At 38.4% G+C, this 26,875-nt stretch overlaps 1 protein-coding gene across 3 annotated transcripts in view; it reads left to right on the top strand.

Moving 5' to 3' along the window:
• Positions 1 to 26,875, top strand: part of LOC111154409 (protein phosphatase 2 regulatory subunit Balpha) — a 91,445-nt gene that overhangs the window by 18,103 nt on the left and 46,467 nt on the right. The window contains exon 3 of one of the 3 annotated variants that reach the window (XM_022513998.1): positions 24,242 to 24,380. The exons of the other annotated variants lie outside the window; for them this stretch is intronic. Within the exon in view, the coding sequence (XP_022369706.1) occupies positions 24,365 to 24,380 (16 nt within the window). The 5' untranslated portion in view covers positions 24,242 to 24,364. The remainder of the gene's footprint in view (positions 1 to 24,241; positions 24,381 to 26,875) is intronic. 3 annotated transcript variants of the gene reach the window in all.

Raw genomic sequence — 26,875 nt, 5'->3', positions numbered from 1 at the left:
TGTTCAATAAATGAATAAATACCTCCTGGGGAGCTTTGTACTAGCTGTGAAAAGAGCAGCTTGCACCATAGTGTACTACTTGTTAGCCACCCCTAATTGTTAGATTAAATTTGTGTTTGTATTTCAAATTTAGCTCATACCAATCAGTATCTCAGTATACTTAAAGGTTTGCCTTTGCTAGTAATTTGCCTTTTTATTTTTTATTTATTTTAAAAGATTTATTTATTTATTTATTTATTTATCTGACAGATCAGAAGGAGGCAGAGAGGCAGGCAGAGAGGGGGGGGCGGTTAGGCTCCCTGCTGAGCAGAGAGCCCTATGTGGGGATTGTTCCCAGGACCCTGAGATCATGACCTGAGAGCCCAAGGCAGAGGCTTTAACCCACTGAGCCACCCAAGCGTCCCAGTAATTTATTTGCCTTTTTAAATAGGTTGTCCTCCTAGTGCTGTGAAAAGATGAATTTAGGAAATAAAATCTTCACTCCTAAATTGGTTGTTTTATAATCTCTTAACAGATTTTTAGAAGTATAAATGATTAGCTTTTTTATTTTTCTGATTTTTCTGTTTGTTTTGTTAGCCTGGGAGATACTTTTTCAGTCTCCAATCAGGATTTTTCTCCCTCCCTGCCTAATCTTAGTTTTATTTTAAGTTGATTTTCACTTTATCCTTATAGGTCGTGTGCGTAGTTCAACAAGTTAGTAATTTTAAAATGCTTATGAGGAAAAGTGACAGTTTTCTGTCTTCCTCACCTGTAACTACCCTGGAGTCCCCTTCCTCAGACTTTCAGCTAGTTTCTTCAGGTATTTATTTTCCTATTTCTAAAGAGTATGTTCATTTAGCTGTTTGTCAATTTTAGGTGTCCTCATATGTAAATGATAGCCCCTCTTACTGCTCCTGTTTTTCAGTATTGCTATACTGTTACTGTTCTTTTAAATTTAATTTACTAATTAATTAATTTGTGGGGGGAGGGAGACAAGCAGGTAGAGTGGCAGGCAGAGGTAGGGGGAGAAGCAGAGAGCCCAGCGTAGGACTTGATCCCAGGACCCAGGAATCAGGACCTGAGCTGAAGGCAGACACCCCTACTGTTACAGTTTAAACCAGTATTCAGGTTTTGGTAAGCTGAATGATGTCCTCCCAGAACAAGTGAATTTACCTTATATGGCAAAGGGAGTAGAGATGTGATTAAATTAAGGATCTTAACATAGGGAGATTATTTTGTATTATCCTAGGCCCTAAATGTAATCACAAGGATCCTTACAAGGAAAAGAGGGAGGTAAGATCTAAGGAGGAGAAGTAGGTAGATTTGATACCAGATGCAAGAGGTTGGAAGGATGGATGCAGGGGAAGGGTTAGAAACTGAGAAATGCAGGTATCCTCCCAAAACTAAGAAAGTAACCAGATTCTTCCTTGGAGCTTCTAGTAAGAAGAGTTAGACTAGCTGATACCTTGAGTCCAGTGAAGCTGCTTTTGGACTTCTGGCTTCCAGAACTTTGAGTAACCTGCATACTGTTGGGCCACCAACAAATCTGTGGTAATTTGTTATAGTTGTGTAGGAAACTATAGAAGAGTGGACATTACTATGTCTATATACTCACTGCTGCCAGGTACTGTGGTTATATCCTTTCTGCTCTGACATTATTTTCTCTAGGGTTAATAATTACCTTGTTTTTCACTTGTTGTTTTTTAATACATCATCACTGTTTTCTTTGTGTACCTTTCAATATAATTTTCTACATGGTCAAGAGAGTCAGATCACACACATACGCACCCCACCTTCTGGAATTCTCCCATTATGTTTCAGTCTAAAGTGATTTGCTTTGTTCTCTGTAACTCTATCACTAAATCATCCTTAGTTTTTTCTGACAGGTTACTAAATCTCCTGTCAGTATATTGAGGTATGTCAAATTTCTACCAGTTTTACTTTTGTCTTGGGCTCTATCCTTCAGTCTGGCCTGGCTTTTCTCTTAAGTTTTTGCATAGCTCTTGTCCTTGGATTTTCCTTCATTCTTATTTTTACTTCATCATCTTGGGAATTCTTTTTGCTTCTTTTGTGTTGGCTCTCTATTCCTGGAACTCTATCTTTTCCTTTTTTGGTTTGCTTCCTCTTTTTAGTGGTGCACAGCATCAATATTTTGTGAGAAAGATTTCATAGGTTGTAGTTTTTGAGGTCTTCCTTGCTTGGAAAATGCATCTTTATTCTACTTGCCCATTTCAAGGATTGGCTGGTAACTGGAAGTCATCTTTCCTCAAAATTTGAAAGTCATTTCTTCTGTCTGCTGTTGGATTTGAGAAGCCTAATGCCACTCTGTTTATTCTTCTTTTTTCCTATTTGGATGATGTGCTTCGATACTGGGTTGGTTCTCCTTGGCCCCTTTCAACTTGTGAATTCATTTCCTTCAGTTTTGAACAGATCCTCCAATTTTTTTTTCTTCTCTCCATTTTGTTCTACATTCTAGAAAAATTCTTCAGTTCTGTTTCCAACTCTTTATCACTGATTTTTACATTTCCAGTTGTTTTTAAGAACTCTGTTCATTTTCCAGTAGACCTTTCTTTTTGAGAAGGCTAAATTTTTAAAAAAGTGTTTTGGTTTTGGCATTCCATTTCTTTCAAGTTTCTTGTTTTGTGTCAGCAGACCGCATTATCAAGGGATCCTTGGTTGTCAGTAACATTTAAGAATGAGGAACTAACAGGTTTTGGTCTCAGGGTGGTGTGTTCAAGCCCTGCCTTGAGCAGCTCATTGTTTTGTTTGTGTCCTTCCACTTAACCTTGTTTTCAGTTTGGTACTTCACCATCAGCCTCAGCCTCAGCTCCATCTCTGATTTCTCTGGTCCAGCTACTTCAGAAAGTAAAGTCGTTTTTCCATGAGAATGGGGTTTCTGTGCATCTTACACAGAGGTTTTAACTACCTCTGGTAGTTAAAGGTTTAACTAACCACAGTAGCCGTGTGTTGAGCCCCATTTCTCTCTGTTGTCCTTTCCTGACCCTTCTTGGGGTCTGCCAGGCGAGTCTACTCGCCTCTGCTTGGCAACCCCTTCCACATGCTTTTATTCTTAAGTTACGTGGTTTTTGTTTTCTAGCACATTCATTGTTTTCTTCCTTCTGCTCATTCCCTGCATGCTCCATTGTTCTTACAGTCTTTAACTGTTTTTATTCATTTATTGTCACTTTAATGGGATCCAGAGGGGGGAGAGAACGGAGTTTCGGATTTCTGTGTTTAACAAGTGTGTTAATAAAACATTTCTAGTACTGTTTCCTTCATGTTCCAAAACACTTGATAATTGCTTTATCTACCAAAAAAAAGGAGAATTCACAGAATTCATATTTCTATTTCCCTTTTTAGAAAATTGCTTTCTTAGATCTAAATTCTAAGGTTGTGTAGTATTGTTTTTAATATACTAAGCTTTAGACAGTTGTGAATTCTTTTCCTCAAGTACAGCAATAGATGACAGAAATTAAGATACTAACTTGGATTTTCAAAACCTAAGTTTTAGGCACCTTTAAGGAATCAGCCAAAAGCAGTGAGGTTTTAAAAAACTTATTATTACCATATTTAAACTTTGAGATGTATTCTGATTTATTAAACTCTACAAGGAGTGGGTCTATATGTTAATAAAGTGCTTGCAGCCATATCTGGCATACACAGTAGGTCCTCATGAAGTATTTGTTGACTGAGTACTTATGTGAAATTTGTTCGCGTATCTAAAATACCAGAGAAGGTGTTAGCTTTATTGGATTCCAGTGAGTTTAAGTTTTATTTCTACTCCAAAAATTGCTCCTAATTAATGAAAACATTTATCCCCAAGACAAGACATTTAAGGATTTTATTTATTTATTTTACAGAGAGAGAGAGATCACAATTAGGCAGAGAAAGAGGGGGAAGCAGGCTCTCCGCTGAGCAGAGAGCCCGATGTGGGGCTTGATCCCAGGACCCTCAGATCATGATCTGAGCCGAAGGCAGAGGCTTAACCCACTGAGCCACCCAGGCGCCCCAGTAAAGACATTTATAAGTAGAATGTAAGATTATAGTCACTTACTGATTGAAGGGCAGCTAAGATCATAATTTTCTATTGGGACTATTAGTTGTTCCTGAAACCAGCACACAGAATTAAGGGAGTAATTGTTTTTCCCCTGCTTTTCATGAGGAGCACTCATCCCCTGATAATAGTAATATAACGTTTGTGCGCTTAATACCACACTGCCCCTGCCTGCTTTAGAGCTTTTCTTTCTCTCCTTTGCTCACTAGTAGCTCCAAGCCACTGGGACTTTCTTGGTGGTTCCTAAACAAACACCATCTTGTTCTTGCTTAAGGCCTCAGACTTGCCCTTTAACCTGTAATAGACTTCACCCAGATTTTTTGTGTGGCCCTGTGTAAATTAACTGATTTCCCCTCCTAAACCTAGGTAACTCAGTGTTATTTGCTTTTTTTTCTTTCTCTTTTTCAGATAACCTTGCTGTTACTTGGAATAATCTTGTTTATTGTTTGCCGGCTTATTATAGGCTTCCTCTCACATTTTAAGTTTCACCTGTGAAGGAATGAACTCTGTTTCTTATGTTTTACCACTTTATTGTTAGCATTTTGAACAGTTTCAGGCACATAACAGTGTCTGGCACTTGGTGGACATTTTGTAATTATTTGTTGAAGGGTTATGTAAACTGTACAAAGTGTTTTCACATGTCATCCTATTTGAAAGTATTTGAAACTTCAGTTTTTAATTTTACTAAATGTACATCTTTTTTTTTTTTTAAATAAAAAAATACAGTAAGCTAAGAAGAAGTTACAGCACTGATACCCATCTTCCCAGTTTTGGGTAATCTAGGAGAATGAGGCCCAGAGAAGTACCCAGTCATACAAGCTCTTATGGTCCAAGCTGCTGGAAAAGACCCATACAGTGGTTCTGAAAATCAGCTAATTTCTCACTCACGTAATTCTCCAGTGGTAGAGAGGAGTCCAGAGTGGATAAGCTGCTTTTGTAGAGATTTTCCAGCTACCCAGGTTTCTTTTCTTCTGTCTTGGTGTTTAGTATGCTCTTGTCTGCATGGTCAGATCTGACTCACATCTCTTTTCAGCCCATAGGAGGAAGACAAAGCAAGGAGGGCAAGTAGCTTCTTTGTAAGGGTGTGACATGAAAATTTTACACTTATATCCCATTGTTCAGAATTTGGTCATGTGGCTTTAGGAGAGCCCAAGGAATGTAACCTCTAATTTACTTGAAAACTCTGAGGTTTTGCTGGGGAGGAAAGGGGTACCAGGGTACCTTTTTTTACTAAAAGGAGGAAAGGGAAACATGGCCACTTGCAAGGACAGTCTCTGCTATAGCTAGTAATTTTCAGAACTTTTACTCAAGCCTTTGACTCCTTAGTGCATTGTTCTTTCCTTCCCACCTCATTTATATCTAACATTAGATATTTTTTTCAGGAAATTAAGAATTAAAAGTATTTCTGCAACTTTCATTGTCAGATAAAATGTTGGTTAATCCAGAATGGGGTAGGTTCTAGAGCAGTAACAAAAGAGTAACAGTCTTCAGTTTTGGTTTGATTGTGTCTTGTTTGATGGGAGATGGAAAAAACTTAAATGTCCTTTTTAAGAGGCAAGAATCCTTCCCCAATTATGAGTGCCCTTATATAGCCTAGTGTTAGATAGAGTAGGGGAGATTTTTTTGTCTCCGTAATGGTTTGGGAAAAACATACCAGCTTAGATCTTGGTTTTTCTGCTGCTTAGGTGGGAAAAGTCCAGTCTGATATTTTTTTTCCTCGTTGTAGGTGTGTTCATGATTTTAGGACTAAGCTAAATATGAAATGAGGTCAGACAGATAATATTAGATCTATACAATGAGATAATAAAGAGCTCTTTCTTGGGGGTAGAAGCCAGGGAGGTGGTTCCATGAAAGGCTTTGCAAAGGCTTTAAAAAGAAACCCAAGGAAGAGGGCTGCAATTTTTTTTTTTTCTTTTTTTCTTTTTTAAAGATGTATATATTGGGGCACCTGGGTGGCTCAGTTAGATTGGGCATCTGCCTTTGGCTCAGGTCACCATCCAGCGTCCTGGGATGGAATCCTTCATCAGGCTCCCTGCTCAGCCAGGGAGTTACCTTCTCCCTCCCCCCCCCCATGATGGTGCATGCACATGCTCTCTCTTTCAAATAAATAAATTTTAAAAATCTTACTAAAAAAATAAAGATGTATTTATTTAATTTAGAGAGAGAGTGTGTGTGCACCGGTGGGGAGGGAAAAGGAGAGAATCTCAACCAGAAAAAACTCCCTGCTGAGCGTTGAGCCAATCTCACCCTGAGATCATGACCTGAGCCAAAATTAAGAGTCAGATGCTTACCAACTGAATCACCCAGGTGCCTCTATAACTATGCTTTAATTATATTCACCAGTTATAAACATTTTGGCACATTTGCTTTACCTTTACCTCCTTTTACACTTAGACCTGCACTTAAGTTCTCAAATCTTTTGAAAATATGTTGGAAACAGCATATGCTTTACCCCTAAATAACTTAGAGAAATATTCTCTTACACAAACACAACAACATTATCATACCCAAGAAATTTAACATTAATTCAGAAATGTTCTTTGTTGCACAGTTCATATTTAAACTTTCCCAGGTGGCTTAAAAACTATACTTAAATTTTTTTTTTTTTTAAATCCAGGATCCAGTCAAAGCATTCTGTTAATTTTGAAGAGTCAAAGCTTATTATCTAAAACATCATACTTTCTGGATTTCACCGTTTCCTCATAATAAAATCCATGTTAAACATTCTTAGCAAAACATAATGTGTACTTCCTGGTACATCAAATCTTGTAAATTTGTCCCATTATTGATCACTTGTATGCCAGATCTCTCAAGAAAGACAATTTTTTCATCTTTGTAATTAATAAACATTCATTGATGGTCGTTGCCTGAGGCAGTTAGTTATTCCATTTCTGGATGCAGAATGGTGATTTCCTAATCTTCTAACTCTTCCTCTCCTTTATGGTATCATTGTGGACTGATAGGTTCTTTTGTTGTTCAGTGTGTTAATCAGTTAATGTCACCCAGTCTGTTAATGCCACTGTCCTTTTGTTGCTCAGATTGTCTTAAATTTGATCTGTGAGAGAGAACCTCAAGTCCCTCCTTTGCCGGGTTTTACATGTCCCAGTTTTTGATCACTCCCTATTTTCTGACAAGAGATGTTTCAGATTACAATTCTTCTTCCTAAGACTTGGAATCATAAGAAGTCTTGGGTTCTTTTAGGAGGGCACGGTATTTAGAAACCATTTTATGTGCTGAGTGTGTTCTTAACTGCTGGAATGTCAGGTTTTTTTTTTTTTTTTTTTAAAGACCGCTATTAAAAGGATTTTGCCATTTTGTGTTTAATTTATGAGTTCATACAGGATGAACTACAGTACTTTTGTTTCTTCAAAAGATAAGTTGCAAGAAAAAATAGAGGGGGATCCTATAGATGAAAGAAAAAACTTAAAAATATATCAATCCATTGTAGTTTGAAAACCTTATTGGATTGTAATTCAGACAGGTAAACTTTTTTTTTTTAACATAAGAATTAGAAATTTGAATATATGCAGTATACTGGATATTTGATATTAAGGAAATACTATGTTTTGCTTTGTTTTCCCATGTATAATGGTGTTTGGTTATTTTTAAAATGGTATTATCTTTCAAAGATACCTTTGAAAAATTTTTATGGGCAAAATAATTAGAGGTATCTGGGATATGCACAACATAATATAGGATGGTTTTATGGATAAAACAAGAGTGGCCGTGAGTTTTCTCTTCTACCTACTTTCATATATAATTAAAATAATTCGTGATGAAATTTGTAGAATACTGGTTTATACTGATCTGCCCATTTCGATTTACTACCAGAGTTCTCTATTACCTTCCCCACTCCTATCTGTATCTTTTTTTCCCTTATAGTGAGAAGCTCAGTTCCCAAATCCATAGCTATCTTTTGGCCAAATATGAAGATGAAAAGAACCTGGGTCTTTGATGAAATAAACCACTGAATTAACTAACCTTGCATTTAATTGCCTTACTTTGGGAATTCTTATTGGAGATAACAAATAATTTTTTTTGTAATCAAATATACATAAGATTTACTGTATTAACCATCTTTCAGTGTACAGTTTAATAAGTATGTGCACATTGTGGAAACCATCATTGCCATCTATCTCCAGATCTTTTTATCTTACAAACTAAAACTTCATACCTACTTAACAGTAAATTCCCATTCTTCCCTTTCCCAGCTCCAGGCAACTGCCGGTCTACTTTCTGTCTCTAGGAATTTGACTGCTTTAGGTACCTCATAAAAGTGCAGTTACATAGTATTTGTCCTTTTGGGACTGGCTTATTTTACATAGCATAATGTCTTTGTCATACATAGCATAATGTATGACATTACATAGCATAATGTCTTTGTCTTGGTCTGTTCAGGCTGCCATAACAATATTTTTACACAGTCGTGGAAAGCCCCAAATCACGGTGCTGGCAGATTATGTATTTGATCAGGGCTGGCTTCTTGGTTCGCAGACCGCTATCTTCTCACTGTGTCCTCACATGGCAGAAGAGGTGAGAGAGCGTTTTGGGATCTTTTATAGAATGGTACTAAACCCATTCATGAGGGCTCTACCCTTACGACCTAATTACCTCCCAGAAGCCCCACATCCTCATACCACAGTGAGGGTTAGGATTTCAGCATGAATTCTGGGCTTATTTCATCAGAGACCCAGGTTATTTTCACCTTACATTCTGTCAAAAGTTAGCTACAGATTGGGGAACTGAGGTTCTCACTGTAAGAGAAGAGAGATACAAAATACAGAAAGGGGGAGGTAAAAAAAAACATTCAGTCCATAATAGTGCTCGGAACTTACCCATGTTCCAGAATGTGTCCATTTCTTTCCTCCATTGTATTTTAATACCACTTTGTTTATCCATTGATCTGTTCATCCATTGATTGTTTTCACCTTTGGCTATCACGAATAATGCTGCTCTTAACGTTGATGTTCTGATATAGGTTCAAGTCCCTGCTTTGAATTCATTTGGTTATATACCCAGAAGTGTGATTGCTGAATCTTAACGTAATTCTGTGTTTAACTTTTCGAGAAACTACCATATTGTTCCACAGTGGCTGCTCCATTTTATTTTACTTTTCACCAGCAGTGTACATGGGTTTTAATTTCTTCACATCCTCATCAACACTATTTATTTTCAATAATAGTCATGCTAATGGATGTGAAGTGGTGTTTCAGTGTGGTTTTGACTTCTATTTCCTTGATGACTGGCTATGTTACACATCTTCTTACATGTTTTTTGTATATCTTAAGAGAAATGTTTCTCCACGTCCCTTGCCTATTTTTTTTTTTTTTTAAAGATTTTATTTATTTATTTGACAGAGAGATCACAAGCAGGCGGAGAGGCAGGCAGAGAGAGAGGAGGAAGCAGGCTCCCCTAGAGAGCAGAGAGCCCGATGCGGGGCTCGATCCCAGGACTCTGAGATCATGACCTGAGCCGAAGGCAGCGGCTTAACCCACTGAGCCACCCAGGCGCCCCACCTTGCCTATTTTTAAATTGGCTTTTTTTTAAATTGTTGAGTTGTTGGAGTTCTTTATATGTTTTGGATATAATTCCTTATCAGATACATAATTTGCATACATTTTCTCTCATTCCATGGGTTACCTTTTCACTTTTGTCCTTTGATGCACAAAAAAGTTCTAATTTTGATGGTGTTCGGTTTATCTACTTTTTCTTTTGTTGCCTGTTTTTCTTAGCATCCTGATGAAGAAATCTGCCGAATCTCATGGCATGGGCGCTTTTCCTTATTTTCTTATAAAAGTTTTATGTCTTAGTTTTAGGTCTTTGATCCATTTTTGTAGGTTGTGTAAGGAAAGGATCCAACTTCATTCTTTTCGCATGTGGCTATCCAGTTTCCCTATCACCATGTATTGAAAAGACATTGTCAAAAAACATTTGACTATATGTGCAGTCACATGGGACCATAGGTGGAATAGAGTAGTATTTCTCTCTGGTCACTGTTTCATTGGTGTGTATGTCTGTGTTTATGTCAGTATCACACTATTGTAGCTTTGTAGTACTCTTTGAAATAGGGAAGTGCAAAATTTCTGACTTTATCCACCCCCCCAATGGTTTTGGCTATTCAGGTCCCTTCAGTTTTCTGCAAAAAAATGCCATCAGGATATTGATAGGGATTGCATTAAATCTGTGGATCACTTCAGATAATGTTGACATGTTAACAGTATTAAATCTTCTAGTTCATGAACAAAGGATGTCTTTCCACTTACTTTTTAAATTTCTTTTAGTAATGTTCTGTAGTTTTCACCTTGTTGATAAAATTTATTCTTAAATATTTTATTCTTTTTGATGCTGTTGTAAAATCAGTTGTTTACATGATTTCCTTTTGGGATTGTTAAGAAGCACCATGGATTTTTGTGTGTTGATTTTGTGTCCTGCAACTTCATTGAGATAACAAGTAATTTTATTCCTTAAGTGCTAACACGTTTGAAAATCCCTTTTCTTTGACTAAGAACATACCACCTAGAAATCTGATCAGAGCTCAGATACAGGGTTTATCCCTCAGGCGCTCTGCTTTACCCGTCTGTGCAGGTTGGCTGCTATATAGGATAGGTCCAGTGCAGCAGTATGTTATTGGTGCTTAATGTTATTTGTGTTAAGTCCCTTCTTAATTCCACTTCCTGTATATTCATCAGCAGAGGGCAAGAAACCATAATTCTGATTATCCAAGAAGAGTATACACTCTGTACCAGATATTATCACTTGAGAAAATTTGTTGACATCTGATAATAGTTTTTGTTGATTCTCCTCCTGCCCTGTTTATTAGTATTCGAAGAAAATAGGGCAAATAAATGATGTTAAGGGGAATAAGGGTGGGGTAGAGGAATAATACAGTGTAGGAAAAATTTTTTTCATTGTAAACCAAAACTGGATATTTTGGTTTGTGAATTACAGTTCTGTTGGTATTCTGACTTAAGATTTGTCTTTGATTAAGCATTAGGTTCTTTTGACAGTGCTAGGTACCTGCTGCTGGGCACATAGTTGTAGGGGCTTCTTTACAACCATGTGTGACTAGTTTATGCTTTTGAGCAGCTGCGTGTCTGATTCCTTTTAAGATTTTAAGTGTTTTGTTAAAGTGTTTCTATGCTAAGTTTGGACATTGCGTTTTTTGGGAATCATCAAGATTTAGTTACTTAAATTATCATAGTAGAATGTATCCTGTGAATTGATGATGCAGATTAAAACATCTTTGTTTTATCTAACAATAGAACTGAATTCATGGGTAGGAAGACCAACAGGCATTTCCTGCCATATTTATCAAAACAGTGTTTTAAAGAATGTGTAAAGTTCTTTATTAAACAAATCGCTGTGCTGACTTCCGGTGGAAGATGATGATCTAAGCCCATACGTTAAAACAAACAGACAAACACACACTGAAATGACCAACAAGATAAGGGGAGAGTTTGGTCTCCATGGAAACCCTGGAAAGGTGCCATAACTAAAGAGAATTTTGGCAGGAAAAGGTACAAATGAGAAATGCAGCTAGGGAAGTTCTTTCTGGTTAACTTGGTGGTTGAGAAGCCCTCTGTGGTTGTGGGTAAAGACCTATTTTGAGATAGAATTTAAGGATTGTCCATGGGGTAGGTGGTTGATTTTGATATATTGTACTTTGAAGCAAGGATTGAAAACTAAATGACTCAGAATGGTTCTTACCAAGGGTAGTATGATCAGTGATCATGGTTGCAAGGGAGAGACTAACCATGAAGCATGAAGCAGGGGAGAGACTAACCGTGAAGCACAGAGTTCAAAGTTCGCTTGCTCTGAAATCTGCCTGTGGTCTGGATTGTTGCTACTTGACTACATATTGCTGAGTCTCTCTGGTGACCAAGGAAGTTTGACAGGTAGCCTGTAAGATAGCCCCCAATAATCCCTGCCTCCTGTTATTCATGCCTTGTATCGGATTCCCCTCGCCTTGAGTGTGGCTGGAGCTAGTGACTTGATTCTCCCAAGTATGACAGAAGTGAATGGGTTAACTTAACAGCAAAACTTTTCAGGTTAGGTTACAAAAAAGCTTTGGCTTTCATGTTGATCTGTCCTTTCTGATTTTCTCTGAAACAATCTCCCATTTTGTAAACTTCTCTGTGGAGCTCATGAGGCAAGGACCTAGTGTTCTGGCCAACAGCCAGTGAAGACCTGATGCCTGCCAGTAGTCATGTATATGAGCTTGGACTGCCAGCAGATCCTTCCACCATTAAGTTCTGAGATGACAGAGGCCCTGGTGGACACATAGACTGTAGTCTTATGAGAGACCCTGAGCTGAATGCCCCCAGCTAAGCCACACTTAGATTTCTGAGAAAATAGAAAAACTGAGAAGATACATGTTTGATTTTTTTTAAGCTTCTTAAATTTGGGCTAATTTGTTAGGCAGCAATTTGAGAGCCAAGACAGGAAATAACAATGTGAACACAACACGCGCGTGCGCGCACGCACACACACACACACATACACACCTGCCCCCAAGTTTTGAACTTGGTTCTGAATGTTTTCTTATTGAACCTGACACAATTCCCAAATGTTATATAAACATAGATCTTTCTCTTTTAATTTGAATATACAAAAAGCTAGACACATACAGTCTCAGTAGTCTAAAAGAAGATGACCATTATTATGAGCAAGTGATATCCTGTGATCAGACATTGCAAGAAATGAGAGAAAATGTTGCAGTTTAAAGAAGAACCAATTAGTATTCTCAAGGAGACTCATGAACATTTGAAGAAAAAGAATTAGACAGCAGGAAAAAGTGAAAATTCTTAAGTGAGATTTGTGATTCTTTTTTTATAAATGTTTTAATTTTTTATTAACATATGATGTATTATTAGCCCCAGGGGTACATGTCTGTGAATCGCCAGGTTGACACACTTCACAGCACTCACCATAGCACATACCTTCCCCAGTGTTCATAGAGATTTGTGATTCTTAACTGATTTGTTTTTGGAGAGGTAGCAGAAGGCTTTAGAAATAGTCCCATATTTAAGAGGAAAATCTGAAATGGACACTATAGGCACAAGCGTAAGAAACAACAAAGAATAGATCCAGTGTATAATAAAGGTTCAGAGTGAGCAATCAGAGCAAACATATAAAAGATAAAGTCAGAGAAACAGTAAAAATTATCTTGACCTAGAGAGGAAGGATCAAAAGGGCTCAGAGAATGTATAGCTAACATTTATGAACAGTTATTATGTGTCAAGTATTTTTCACTTTGAAACTCATTTGAAATTCTCTACCACCCCCATATGTGGTAGGATCTGTTAATGTTGTTATTCTACAGATAACTAAAATGCATGCCAAGCAAAATAAATGAGATTCATACCTAGGAATAGCCTAGTGGATTTAAAAATTTTGAAATACAGAAATAAATAGTACAAGTATGCAGACAAGAAACAGATTACCTGCAAAGGAAGACGTATGGCTGCCATGTTGGACAGTGCAGAATAGAGCATTTCCATTATAATAGAAAGTTTTGTTGGATAGCACCGTGTTAAAGATAGTGGCATGGCATTTAGAAAATCCTGAGGAAGAAGCTATTATAACCTAAGAATTTTAAATTGGTGAAACTATCCTTCAAATAGTCAGGATAACAGTATGGCAGTTTTCAGGCTTGTGATGATTGGAAGTATGTCTCTTGAGTACTTTTCTTGAAAAAATCCTACTCTGTAAATCCAGGCACCTGGGGAGTCAGCAACTCAGAAGGATGATGAATCAGCTTCAGAGTCCTATTTGTTTAACGCTCTGTTTCTCAGAATGACCTAAGATCTATTAAAGGGAAAATCTTCATTGATGGCAAATCTAAAGAGAATATCCTTCATAAACCAGATTTCAGGCTGTGAGAGCAGTGATTTCAACCAACAACATCTCAACTCCAGAGCTGCTTCTCCCTCTGACGGTTGTTAAATAAAACCACAGAAAACAGTTGGTATTTTAAGGACACTTAATCCACTGAAACCACTTTTGTTGAAATCACACAGAATATCTTCGTGCTGCCAAATCCAAGCTGACTTCTCAGTCTTCACTTTGCTCGATCTCTGTGTACTTCTTGGGCACAGTTCATCATTGTCTCCTTTTAGAAACACTGCCTGGCTTCCAGAAAAACTCTTCCTACCTTACCAGTAGTTCCCTGTGCAGTCTCCTTCACTAACTGGCTCCTCCTCCTCAGTGCTAAATGTGGGAGGCCTCAAGGCTCAGTCCTCAGGCCAGACTTCTTGTTTTCTGTAATTACTCACTAGGAAATCACATTTAGTGTTTAAATGTCTTCTGTTAGCTGATGATACTTTAATTTATATCTCCTCTTCCTTCCCTAAACTGCTGTTAAATCTGTCTAGCTGCCTATATGATATTTCTTCTGCTTGTATGTGTGATTGAAATCAATACCCAAAGAGGTGAAAATGAAATTCTTGGCTTCTCTCTCTCTCTCTCTCTTTTTAAAATAAGATTTATTTATTTAGAGAGCACAGGAGCAAGTTTGGGGAGGGGCAGAGGGAGGAGGAGAGAGAAACCCTAGCAGACTCCTTACTGAGCTAAAGCCTGACCCTGAGGTCTCAAGACCCTGAGATCATGACCTGAGCTGAAACCAAGAGTCAGACGCCCAACTGACTCCGGTGCCCAGGGGCCTGTATGCTCCTTTCTTACCCCAGACTTGCGCATTCCTGGTGTGTTTTTCCTCAGTAAATGGAACTGCCTTTTCCTCCATTGGGCTTGGTTCTAAAACCTTGGATTTATCCTCTGACTCCTCTGTCCACCAGCTTAAATCTGGCCGTGCTATCTTCAGAACGTATTCTGAGTTTATCCATCTCTCTGTGGCTGCCCCTGAGGTCAGACCATCATTATCTTTACCTATGTTACAGCAGTAATTCAGGAACCAGTCTCCTTTTTTCCAGTTTTGCATTGTATTCACACAACAGATAATTACCTCAGAACAAGGTAGAAACTCTGCAGTGGCTTCTTAACCACTCTTAAATGCACGGTCCTTCTACCATGGCATACAAAGCTGTGTCTGGTCAGGCCTCTACTAACTGAGCCATCTCCTCTACCGCCTTACTCTGTATTAGTGTTATTAAATTTAGCAAACTTATTTCTACTTAGGCTGCCTGAAATATTTTCCTTCACAAGTTTGGATGACTAATTCTCTGTTCATTTTGGTCTCTGCTTTAGTCACATCCTCGGGGAGGCTTTTCTATGACCATTCTACCTAAAATAATGCCCCACTGTTATTACTTACATTCTCTTATTGGTCTGTTTTTATAGTAGTTAACACTAGTTGAAACATTTTTATATTTGTTTATAATAGCCCCCAAAACTAGAATGTATGTTCATGAAGGCAGGGATTTTTTTTGTCTGTCTTATTTAACTCCTATATCCCTAGCAGCTAGAAATCCTAGCATGACCCAGAGTATTGTACTAGCATATAAATAGATGCTTACTAAACTATTGTTGAAGGGGGAGGCCTTTCACTAAAATGAGCAAAACCACAGAAGTGAATGAGATTAAAAACAAACAAACAAACAAAAAAAAAAGTTTCCAGAATTAGAGGGTAAATGTTTAGTTCTAGTAAGTGGAGAAGATCTTTAATGTTTAATTCTCTCTTAATGAATTAATGAAAGAAATTGCATCTTTGAAAATGGAATTGTGAAAATTTCAAGTCATTGGATAAGCATGATTACAATTATTTAAAAAGTATGGTGGAGGAAGCAAGGTGGCAGAAGAGTAGCAGACTGAAATATCATTAGGTCCCAGGATTTCAGTTATCAAATTATTCTGAACAACTAAACAGGAGAAAGAGGAGCAGCAATTCTAGGAACAGAAAATAGAACACTTTCTGGAAGGTAGGATGGGCGGAGAAGTGAATCTAAAGCGACCGGAAGATAGACTGTGGGGGGAGGGGCCGGCTCCTTGCAAGCGGTGGAGCAGCGGAGCAGAAAATCAGAACGCTTAGAAGTTCGCTCCACTGAGGGATGTAGCTCCAGAGGCTAAGCGGGGGTGGAGCCCTCTCGGGGACAATGTGGTGTCAGGACCCGTGGGGTCATGCTGTCGGAGTGTGACAGAGTTGCCAGGTATCTGAGTGAGGAAGCCGGCTACAGAGACGGAGCCCAGAGTGAGCTTGCTGCTTGTGGTTACCTTAAACCGTGATCCAAGGCACATTCGTGCCACTGCTCTTTTAGCAGGGAACCCATAAGCGGCAGATCGGGGAGACCCCCTCCCTTCCTCCTCCGAGAGGAGCAGCACAGGAGTGCACAGCAGGAATCTGTTGGGTTTGGAGATTCCAAATGGGGCTGTGCACCAGAGATAGAAATGCTCGGTCATAGGCCAGGTGAGCATGGAGTGTGGCTGGAGACCAGGGAGACAGGAGGGATTGACTGCTTTTCTCTGAGGGTGCACTGAGGGGTGGGGCCTCAAGCTCTCTGCTCCGATGGGGCTGGAGATTGGGAGGCTGCCATTTTCATTCCCTTCCTTGAAAGCTGTAGGGAAAACATGCAGGGAACAAAAGCTCTGGAGATTGAACCCACACATATTACTTAGCCTGACTCCTGGCAAAGGCAGTGCAATTCTGCCTGGGGCAAAAACATTTGAGAATCACTGCAACAGGCCCCTCCCCCAGGAGATCAGCAAGAACATCCAGCCAAGACCAAGTTCACTGATGAACGAGAACCTTTAGTCTTACAAAGTTAAATTTTTTTTTATTTTATTTTTTTCTTATTCTATTTTAATTATCCTTCTTACCTCTTTAACGTTTTTTAACTATTTTATCTTTACCTTTTTAAAAAATCGTTAATTTTCTTTGTTATAGTCATATTTTATCCTTTCATTGTATTTAACCTTATTTTTTGTATACATAAAGGTTTTCCTTCTTTAAAATTTTGGGATACAATTTCTTCTAATAGCTCAAAATATACCCTAAATCTAGCACTTGGCTTTTTTCCAGTCTTCAGCCTGATCACATTCTTTTTTTTTCTTTTTCTAACCAAATTATTTTAACATTTCTTTTTTTAGAATCTTTTTAAAAATTTTCATCTTCACAGTATATTCCATCCCTTCATCGTGTTTACCCTTATTTTTGTGTATATATGCTTTTCTTTCTTTAAAAATTTAGGAGGTGGTTTCTGCTAAGAGACCATAATACACCCCATATCAAGTGGGTGGCTCTGTTCTATTCACCAGTCTAATACATATATGTAATTTTTTATTTTTTTCTTTTTAACCCCCCCCTTCTTCCCCAGGTTTTGGATCTCTTCTGATTTGGTTAGTGTACATTTTTCTGGGGTCTTTGCCACTCTTTTAGTATTTTACTCTCTCATTATTACATTCTTATCTGGATAAAATAACAAGGCAGAAAAACTCACCACAAAAAAAAAAAGAACAAGAGGGAGTCCTGACTGCTAGGGACCTGATCAGTATGGACATTAGTAAGATATCAGAACTAGACTTGAGAGTGACAATTATCAAGGTGCTAGCTGGGCTCGAAAAAGGCATGACGATTATCAAGGTGTTAGTAGGGCTCGAAAAAGGCATGGAAGATATTAAAGAATCCCTTTATGGAGAAATAAAATCCCTTTCTGGAGAAATAAAAGAACTAAAATCTAACCAAGTTGAAATAAAAAAGTTATTAATGAGGTACAATAAAAAATGGAGGCTCTTACTGCTAGGATAAATGAGGCAGAAGAATTAGTGATAGAGAAGACCAAATGACAGAGAATAAAGAGGCTGAGCAAAAGAGAGACAACCAACTACTGGACCACGAGGGGAGAATTTGGGAGATAAGTGATACTATAAGATAAAACAATATTAGAATAAATGGGATCCCAGAAGAAAAAGAAAGAGAGGGGCAGAAAGTATATTGGAGTGAATTATAGTAGAGAATTTCCCTAATATTCCAGAGGGAACAAGCATTAAAATCCACGAGGCACAGAGAATCCCCCAATCAAAATCAGTAAAAATAGTTCCATACTACGTCGTCTAATGGTAAAACTTACATGTCTTAGTGACAAAGAGAAAATCCTGAAAGCAGCTCGGTACAAGAAGTCTGTAACATACAATGATAGAAATACTAGATTGGCAGCAGACTTATCTGCAGAAACCTGGGAGGTCAGAAAGAACTGGCATGATATATTCAGAGCACTAAACGTGAAAAATATGCAGCCAAGAATACTATATGCAGGTAGGCTGTCATTGAAAATGGAAGGAGAGATAAAAAGCTTCCAGAACAAACAAAAATTAAAAGAATTTGCAAACACCAAACCAGCCCTGCAGGTAATAGGGAAAGGGGTACTCTAAGGGAAGAGAGAGCCTAAAAATAATAGACCAGAAAGTAACAAACATAGTATACAGCAACAGTCAACTTAGAGGCAGTACAGTGGCACTAAATTCATATCTTTCAATAGTTACCCTGAATGTGAATGGGCTAAATGATACAATTAAGAGACAGAGTATCAGAATGGATAAAAAAACAAGAGCCATCATATGCTGTCTACAAGAAACTCATTTTAGACCTAAAGACACTTCCAGATTTAAAGTGAGGGGGTGGAAAACAATTTACCATGCTAATGGACAGCAAAAGAAAGCTGGGGTAGCAATCCTTATATCAGATGAATAAGATATTAAGCCAAAGACTATATAATAAGTGATGATGAAGGACACCCTATCATACTTAAAAGGTCTGTCCAACAAGAAGATCTAACAGTTTTAAAAATCTGTGCCCCTAACATGGGATCAGCCAATTACACAAACCAATTAATAACAACATCGAAGAAACACATCGACAGTCAAACAATAATACAGTAATAGTCGGGAGACTTTAACACCCCCCTCACTGAAATGGACAGATATCCAAGCAAAATATAGCAAGGAAATAAAGGCATTAAATGACACACTGGACCAGATGGACATAAAAGATATATTCAGAACATTCCATCCCAAAGCAAAAGAATACACATTCTGATCTAGTGCACATGGAACATTCTCCAGAATAGATCGCATTCTGGATCCCAAATCAGGTCTCAGCCGGTACCAAAATCTGATTGGGATCATTCCCTGCATATTTTCAGACCACGGTGTTCTGAAGCTACAACTCAACCAAGCTAGAAGGAATTCAAATACATGGAGGCTAAAGAGCATCCTACTAAAGAATGAATGGGTCAACCAGGAAATTAAAGAAGAATTGAAAAAATGCATGGAAACAAATGAAATTGAAAACACAACTGTTCAAAATCTTTGGGACACAGCAAAGGCGGTCCTGAGAGGGAAGTATATAGCGATACAAGCCTTTCTCAAGAAATAAGAAAGGTCTCAAGTACACAACCTAACCCCTAAAGGAGCTGGAAAAAGAACAGCAAAGAAAGCCTAAACCCAGCAGGAGAAGAGAAATCATAAAGATCAGAACAGAAATCAATGAAATAGAAACAAAAGAACAGTAGAACAAATCGACAAAACTAGGAGCTGGTTCTTTGAAAGACTTAGTAAGATTGATAAACCCCTGTCCAGGCTTATCAAAAAGAAAAGAGAAATGACCCAAATAAATAAAATCATGAATGAAAGATGAGAGATCACAACGAACACCAAAGAAATACAAACAACTATAAGAACATATTATGAGCAACTATGCGTCAGCAAATTTGACAATCTGAAAGAAATGGATGCATTTCTAGAGACATATAAACTAGCAAAAGTGAACCAGGAAGAAATTGAAAAACTGAACAGACCCATAACCAGTAAGGAGATTGAAGCAGTCATTAAAATTCTCCCAACAAACAAGAGCCCAGGGCCAGATGCCTTCCCATGGGAATTCTACCAAACACTTAAAGAAGAATTAATAACCTATTCTCCTGAAACTGTTCCAAAAAATGGAAATGGAAGGAAAACTTCCAAACTCATTTTATGAGGCCAGCATTACCTTCATCCCAAAACCAAAGACCCCACCAAAAAGGAGAATTACAGACCAATATCCTTGATGAGCATGGATGTGAAAATTCTCACGAAAATACAACCTGATAGGATCCAACAGTACATTAAAAGCATTATTCACCAAGTGGGATTTATTCCTGGGCTGCAAGGTTGGTTCAACATCTGCAAATCAATCAGTGTTGTACAACACATTAATAAAAGAAAGAACAAGAATCATATGATACTCTCAATAGATGTTGAAAAAGCATTTGACAAAGTGCAGCATGCTTTCATGATCAAAACTCTTCGAAGTGTAGGGATAGAGGGTACATACCTCAATATCATCAAAGCCATCTATGAAAAACCCGCAGCAGATATCATTCTCAATGGGGAAAAGCTGAGAGCTTTTCACCTAAGGTCAGGAACATGGCAGGGATGTCCACTATCACCACTGCTGTTCAACATAGTACTAGAAGTCCCAGACTTGGCAGTCAGACAATGAAAAGAAAAAAAAGGCATCCAGATCAGTAAAGAACTAGTCAAACTCTCACTCTGTGCAGATGAGAGAATACTTTATGTGGAAAACGCAAAAGACTACACTCCAAAACTACTAGAACTCATACAGGAATTCAGTAAAGTGTCAGGATATAAAATCATTGCACAGAAATAAGTTGCATTTCTATACACCCAACAGCAAGACAGATGAAAGAGAAATTAAAGAGTTGATCCCATTTACAATTGTTCCCCAAACCATAAGAAAGAGGCAGAGAATCTGTACTCAGAAAACTATAAAGTACTCATGAAAGAAATTGAAGACACAAAGAAATGGAAAATAATCTCTGCTGATGGATTAGAAGAACAAATATGTGAAAATGTCTATGCTACCTAAAGCAATCTATACATTTAATGCAATCCCTATCAAAATACCATCCATTTTTTTTTTCAAAGAAATGGAACAAATAATCCTAAAATTTATATGAAAGCAGAAAAGACCCCGAATAGCCAGGGGAATGTTGAAAACAAGTAAGCCAAAGTTGGTGGCATCACAATTCCAGACTTCAAGCTCTATTACAAAGCTGTAATCATCAAGAGAGTATGTTACTTGCACAAAAACAGACAGATCAGTGGAACAGAATAGAGAGCCCACAAACAGACTCTCAACTCTATGGTCAACCAATGTTCAACAAAGCTGAAAGAATGTCCAATGGAAAAAAGACAGTCTCTTCAACTAATGATGTTGGGAAAATTGGACAGCCACATGCAGAAGAATGAAACTGGACCATTTCCTTATACCACACACAAAAATAGGCTCAGAACGGATAAAGGACCTCAAGTGAGACAGGTATCCATCAAAATCCTAGAGGAGAACACAGGCAGCAAACTCTCTGACCTCAGCAGCAGTAACTTCTTCCTAGAAACATCGCTAAAGGCAAGGGAAGCAAGGGAAAAAATGGGACTTAAAGATCAAAAGCTGTTTGCACAGCAACAAACAGTCGTCAAAACCAAAAGACAGCTGACGAATGGGAGAAGATATTTGCAAATGACATATCAGATAAAGGGCTAGTACTCAAAATCTATAAAGAACTTAACAAACTCAACACCCAGAGAACAAATAATCCAATCAAGAAAAGGGGCAGAAGAGGGGTGCCTGGGTGGCTCAGTGGGTTAAAGCCTCTGCCTTTGGCTCAGGTCATGATCCCAGGGTCCTGGGATTGAGCACCACATAGGGCTGTCTGCTCCCCAGGGAGCCTGCTTCCTCTTCTCTCTCTCTCTGCCTACTTGTGATCTCTTGTCTGTCAGATAAATAAAATCTTAAAAAAAAAAAAAAGAAAGAAAGAAATGGGCAGAAGACAGGAACAGAAAAGTTCTGCAAAGAAGACATCCAGATGGCTAACAGATACATGAAAAAGTGCTCCAAACGCTCGGCATCAGGGAAATAACAGATCGAAACCACAGTGAGATACCACCTCACACCAGTCAGAATGGCTAAAATTAACAAGCGAGGAAATGACAGATGTTGATGAGGATGAGGAGTAAGGGGAACCCTCCTACACTATTAGTGGGAATGCAGTCTGGTACAGCCACTCTGGAAAACAGCACGCACGGAGGTTCCTCAAAACGTTGAAAATAGAGCTACCCTTCAACCCAGCAATCGCAGTACTGGGTATTTACCCTAAAGATACAAATGTAGTGATCCAAAGGGCATGTGCACCCGAATGTTTATAGCAGCAATGTCCGCAATAGCCAAACTCTGGAAAGATCCTAGATGTCCATCAACAGATGAATGGATAAAGAGGATGTGGGTTGTGTGTGTGTGTGTGTGTGTGTGTGTGTGTATGCAGCTATCAGAAGAAATGAAATCTTGCCATTTGTAAGGATGTGGATGGAACTAGAGGATATTAGTTGAGCTAAGTATGTCAATCAGAGAAAGCAATTATATGCTCTCTCTGATAGGAGAAATTTGAGAGGCAGGGTGGGGGCTTGGGGTAGGGAAGGAAAAAATGAAACAAGATGGGATTGGGAGGGAGACAAACCATAAGAGATTCTTAATCTCACAAAACTGGGTTGCTGCGGGGTGGGAGGGTAGGGATAGGGTGGTTGGGTTATGGACATTGGGGAGGGTATGTGCTATGGTGAGTGGTGAGTGCTGTGGAATGTATAAGCCTGATGATTCACAGACCTGTTCCCCTGGAGCAAATAATAACGTGTTAATAAAAATAATTTAAAAAAAAAAAGTATGGTGGAGGCACTGAATCTCAGTGTAAATACAGTTGTTAGGAAGGTCAGGAGTATGACCTTGAGCGAACCTGCCAGAGTTGAGAGAAAAAGGATTTAAAAAAAGGGGAAAAATGGACGAGAAGATTTTTTCTGAACTAAATTTCCTTTTAATGTCATAGAATGTTTTCCTTTTAGTCAAGCATTTTGGTGCTTTCTTATTCGTGACATAATCTTTTGTATTATTTAGCCAATGGAGGTAAACTTTTTTCTTTAAACCAAAATTGTATCTGCCATTTAGATGCTGTTAAATAATACTTAATATTAGACGAATATCAGTCTACTAAAGGTATTAAGTATATTCAGGCGCCATGATGGGAAGCTGGACATTATTATTCTTGCTTTCATCTTTAGCTCTCCACACCTTATCAGTGATCAGGCCTTGCATTCTAAACTTCATAGATGTATTTTAAAATTTCTTCACTTCTGTCCCGTTTTTGCCTCTGTGGTTTAGTTAATGAAATAGTTAATATTAAAAAACCAATTTAATAGGTTTGTTGTGAGGGTTAAATACCTAACATACTATAAGTGCATTTTGAATATTTGCTGTTTATGCTAATATTGTTACTGTAGATACTGGTTCAGATCACTCTCATTCCTTACCAGGATTTGTCTAGTCTTCTCCCAGTTCCCAGTTCTCTTCACTTCAGCCTGAGTAATCTAAAGGCACACCTGTTTGGATTACTTGTATTTAACACTTCCCTGTTTAAAACTTCTCAGTGGGCTCCTTTTATCATTGGAGTAACATCTGCGAAACTTTTTATAACATACCTTATGAACTCTGACTTCTTTTTGTGAACAGGCTGCTCTTTTGTAGCGGGGTTTATAGGTGAATAGGGAGGAGTCCTGTCAAAACAAAATAGAATTGAGTGTGACTTTGCCAGGACAGATGAACAAGGAAGGGCTTTCTGTTTCTTAAAGCATGGCCATAATAATTCTAGTTTGTAAAGATTTTTTTTTTAAATTTTATTTATTTATTTAACAGACAGAGATTACAAGTAGGCAGAGAGGCAGGCTGAGAGAGGGGGGGAAAGCAGGCTCCCTGCTGAGCAGAGAGCCCGACGTGGGGCTCAATCCCAGGACTCTGGGATCATGACCTGAGCTGAAGGCAGAGGCTTTAACCCACTGAGCCACCCAGGTGCCCCTAGTTTGTAAAGATTTTAGGTGATATTAATAACCAGATGCCCATTCTGATTATAAAAATATCTTAGGGCATGCATAGATGTGCAAATTTTGTGCAGTATTACTTTGTATAATCTCCATGGAAACTATGTGCATTATATTTTGATAAGGCACTTAATGAGGTGATTTGCTTTGTGGAATGAATTATGAGCCAGTTAAGAGTTAGTGAACATCTAACAAAGATGGTAACTTTAGGTTTAGAATGGTCAGTTTCGAGCTCTTCATTCTAACATTATATAACCTTAATACACCAAGGCTTGTTTGTTAAGATCACACCTATAGAGTAAATGTATTAGCAACTGTTTATCTTTCTGTTCTTTGTTGCAGGAGGGTATGGTTCCATTCCATTTTATCCAAACATGATATCAGATTATCCAGGAACAAGTTAAAAAGAAGGGAGACTGGTTCCAGAACACATCTCTGGAAATTACCCTATGGACCCTGACTCTCATGGCAACATTACAATGTAGGTTTTATATGAGCATCAATAGCCAGTGGTCTTTGTTGAGCCTATCACGTAACATGTTCCTGTTCACTGAGTCAGAGGTTGAAAAAGGATATTATAAAGTCTGTTAGCAGTTGCTTTATTATTGGAAATAATGGTGTAATCAAAGTGATATTTTGGTCCAGAGACCTAGGAGTACAGAATCTTATCTGACCAGTCCTGCTTTCAGCCTGAGGCTCCTTGAGTGTACAGACAGTTGCCGACTTAATGGTGGTTTGACTTAGGATTTTTCAACTTCGTGATGGTATGAAAGCTGTATGCGTTCTGTAGATGTACTTTGAATTTTGATCTTTTCCTGGGCTAGCAATACACGGTATGATACTCACTCCTGTTTGGCCATGTGACCACAAGGGTAAATTGCCAGTACATTTAACAGTGATTCTGTACCCATATAACCATTTATTTTTCACTGCCAGAATAGTTATTCAGTAACTTACATGAGCTATTCAACACTTCATTATCAAACAGGCTTTTCATACAAAATTATCCAATACGATAATTTAGCCAACTGTGGGCTAATGTAAGTGTTTTGAGCACATTTAAGGTAGGTGTGGCTGAGCTATGTTTGGTAGGGTAGGTGCATTTAAATGCATTTCAGTTTATGGTATTTTCAATTTATTGATGGGTTTATTGGGCTGTAACCCTGTCTTCAGTCAAGACTGTTAATGCAAAGAAGCAGCAAAGCCGGTCAGCTGTAACACTTTGTTGGTAGTTCCGGCTTTAGCTTCAGGCTCCAGGGAGCTTTGCTGGACCATTTGGAGAACTTTACCTAAGCCAAATTGGCCTCAGTAGCTTAGAACTAGAATCGGTAAATGCTTGTTTCTTTGTGCAGCAAAGCCCAAACCCCTGCTAACACCTTTTGCTTACCAGTGTGCCTACTCTGTGCCACATTCAGTGCTCATTTCTTTACGTTTATTGCTTGGTTAGTCCTCAGAGCAACTCTGAGAGATAGGTATTTAAAGATGAGGAAGCTGAGTCTTTAAAAGCCTTAGTTACTTCCTCAGGGTCATACAGGCAGGTGAAGTGAAGAAGTGTCCAGTATGACTTCTCATTTCTTGAACAAGTTTCTTAGAGATGGGGCCCCAAGAATGTATTACAGGTGTGCTAAGATAATGATCACTTGATCCTGGGGGATGCCTACTGGGCTGGATGGGGGGGGTGGAACTTAGCTGACTAGAGTGTCTGACTGAATAGATATGACCAGTCTAATCTTTTATACTGGTGTGCCATACAAATACTATATTCTGTGTATGTGCTGACATGAGGAAGATAGAGATGCACTGTCCTGCTCCACTGAAAGCAACAAGAGTCAGCAAGAGAGAGCATTTGTCCCCACTTCTTACAGCCATCCTCCAGTCAGCCTTTCTGGCTACAGTAATAAGTGCTAGTCAGTGGCAAGTGGGAAAGAGTGTTAAGAGAGTCTGGAAGGGAGACAGAAAGAAATGGTTGGAGCCCACTCCCCCCCAGGGTGAGTGGGTCAAGACCTTATTTACGTAACAGGAACAAGAGATTCCTAAAGGGAGTGCACACACTTAACTTGCTTTTAGGCCATAATAAAATGTTCTTAAATCTTGAATATACCGCATTTGTGGGAGGAGTGGACGGACCTTTGAGAAAAGGTAACAAAACCTTTGAGCTCCCTCTAGAGGTCAACAGTGAGAAAGGCGCATCATAATGGTAAAAAACTGAACCTATAGCTGGCCTACATGAAAGAAGCTAGCAAGAAACTAGCATTTTATCGATGCAATGTTTGGAAAAATATTTTCTTTGGGGAGTGGTTAGCTACCTTTGAGAAGAAATTTGGGTTAATCATAACTGTAATAAGCTATGTGGGGTCAATCCTAATATTCAGTGTTTGCTGTATTTTAGGGTATATTGAACTAGTAAAGGAGAAAAGATCTTGAAAATAGATTGTGTACAAACAAAAGAGCATGCTTCTTAATAGGAGCTCTGAGTGTTGAAGCAAACCGGATGAAAATGAGAATGAATTTCTGTGCTATCAGAACGTTCTGACAGCAGGCCTTGACTTTAGCAGAGCTAAACGTGATCACTATACCCGCTGTGTTCTTACCCCACCTCCCCAGCTTCTGAAAAGAAGAGAGCAGTGAGTACCAGAAGGTTGATATGCCAAAGTCCAAATTGCGGGCGTATGTTAAAACCTAAGAAAGCTAACATACAATTTAAGTTTTAGAACCTCAGCTGACCAAATGAAAAATCTGTTTGAAGACAGAAATCTTAGTTCTGGTCAGATACCCCACGGATGAGAATTTAGTTACATTGCTGACCTTTACCAAATGTACTCCTCTTGTTCTCAGTATGGCTTATTCTTCTTTTCAGAACTCATACATAGTTAGTATGTATAGAATGAAAAAGTTAGAAGTCATGTTCAGTTTGTGGTAATATTAAGAATATGTGAAAATTACACATTTTTAAAAGATTCTTGAAGTGCTCAAAAA

Source organism: Enhydra lutris, unplaced genomic scaffold (assembly GCF_002288905.1).
Source record: "Enhydra lutris kenyoni isolate GAN:26980312 unplaced genomic scaffold, ASM228890v2 scaffoldscaffold3, whole genome shotgun sequence".
In the NCBI taxonomy this organism is placed as follows: Eukaryota; Metazoa; Chordata; class Mammalia; order Carnivora; family Mustelidae; genus Enhydra; species Enhydra lutris.
This window is presented reverse-complemented; position numbering and strand designations above follow the sequence as displayed.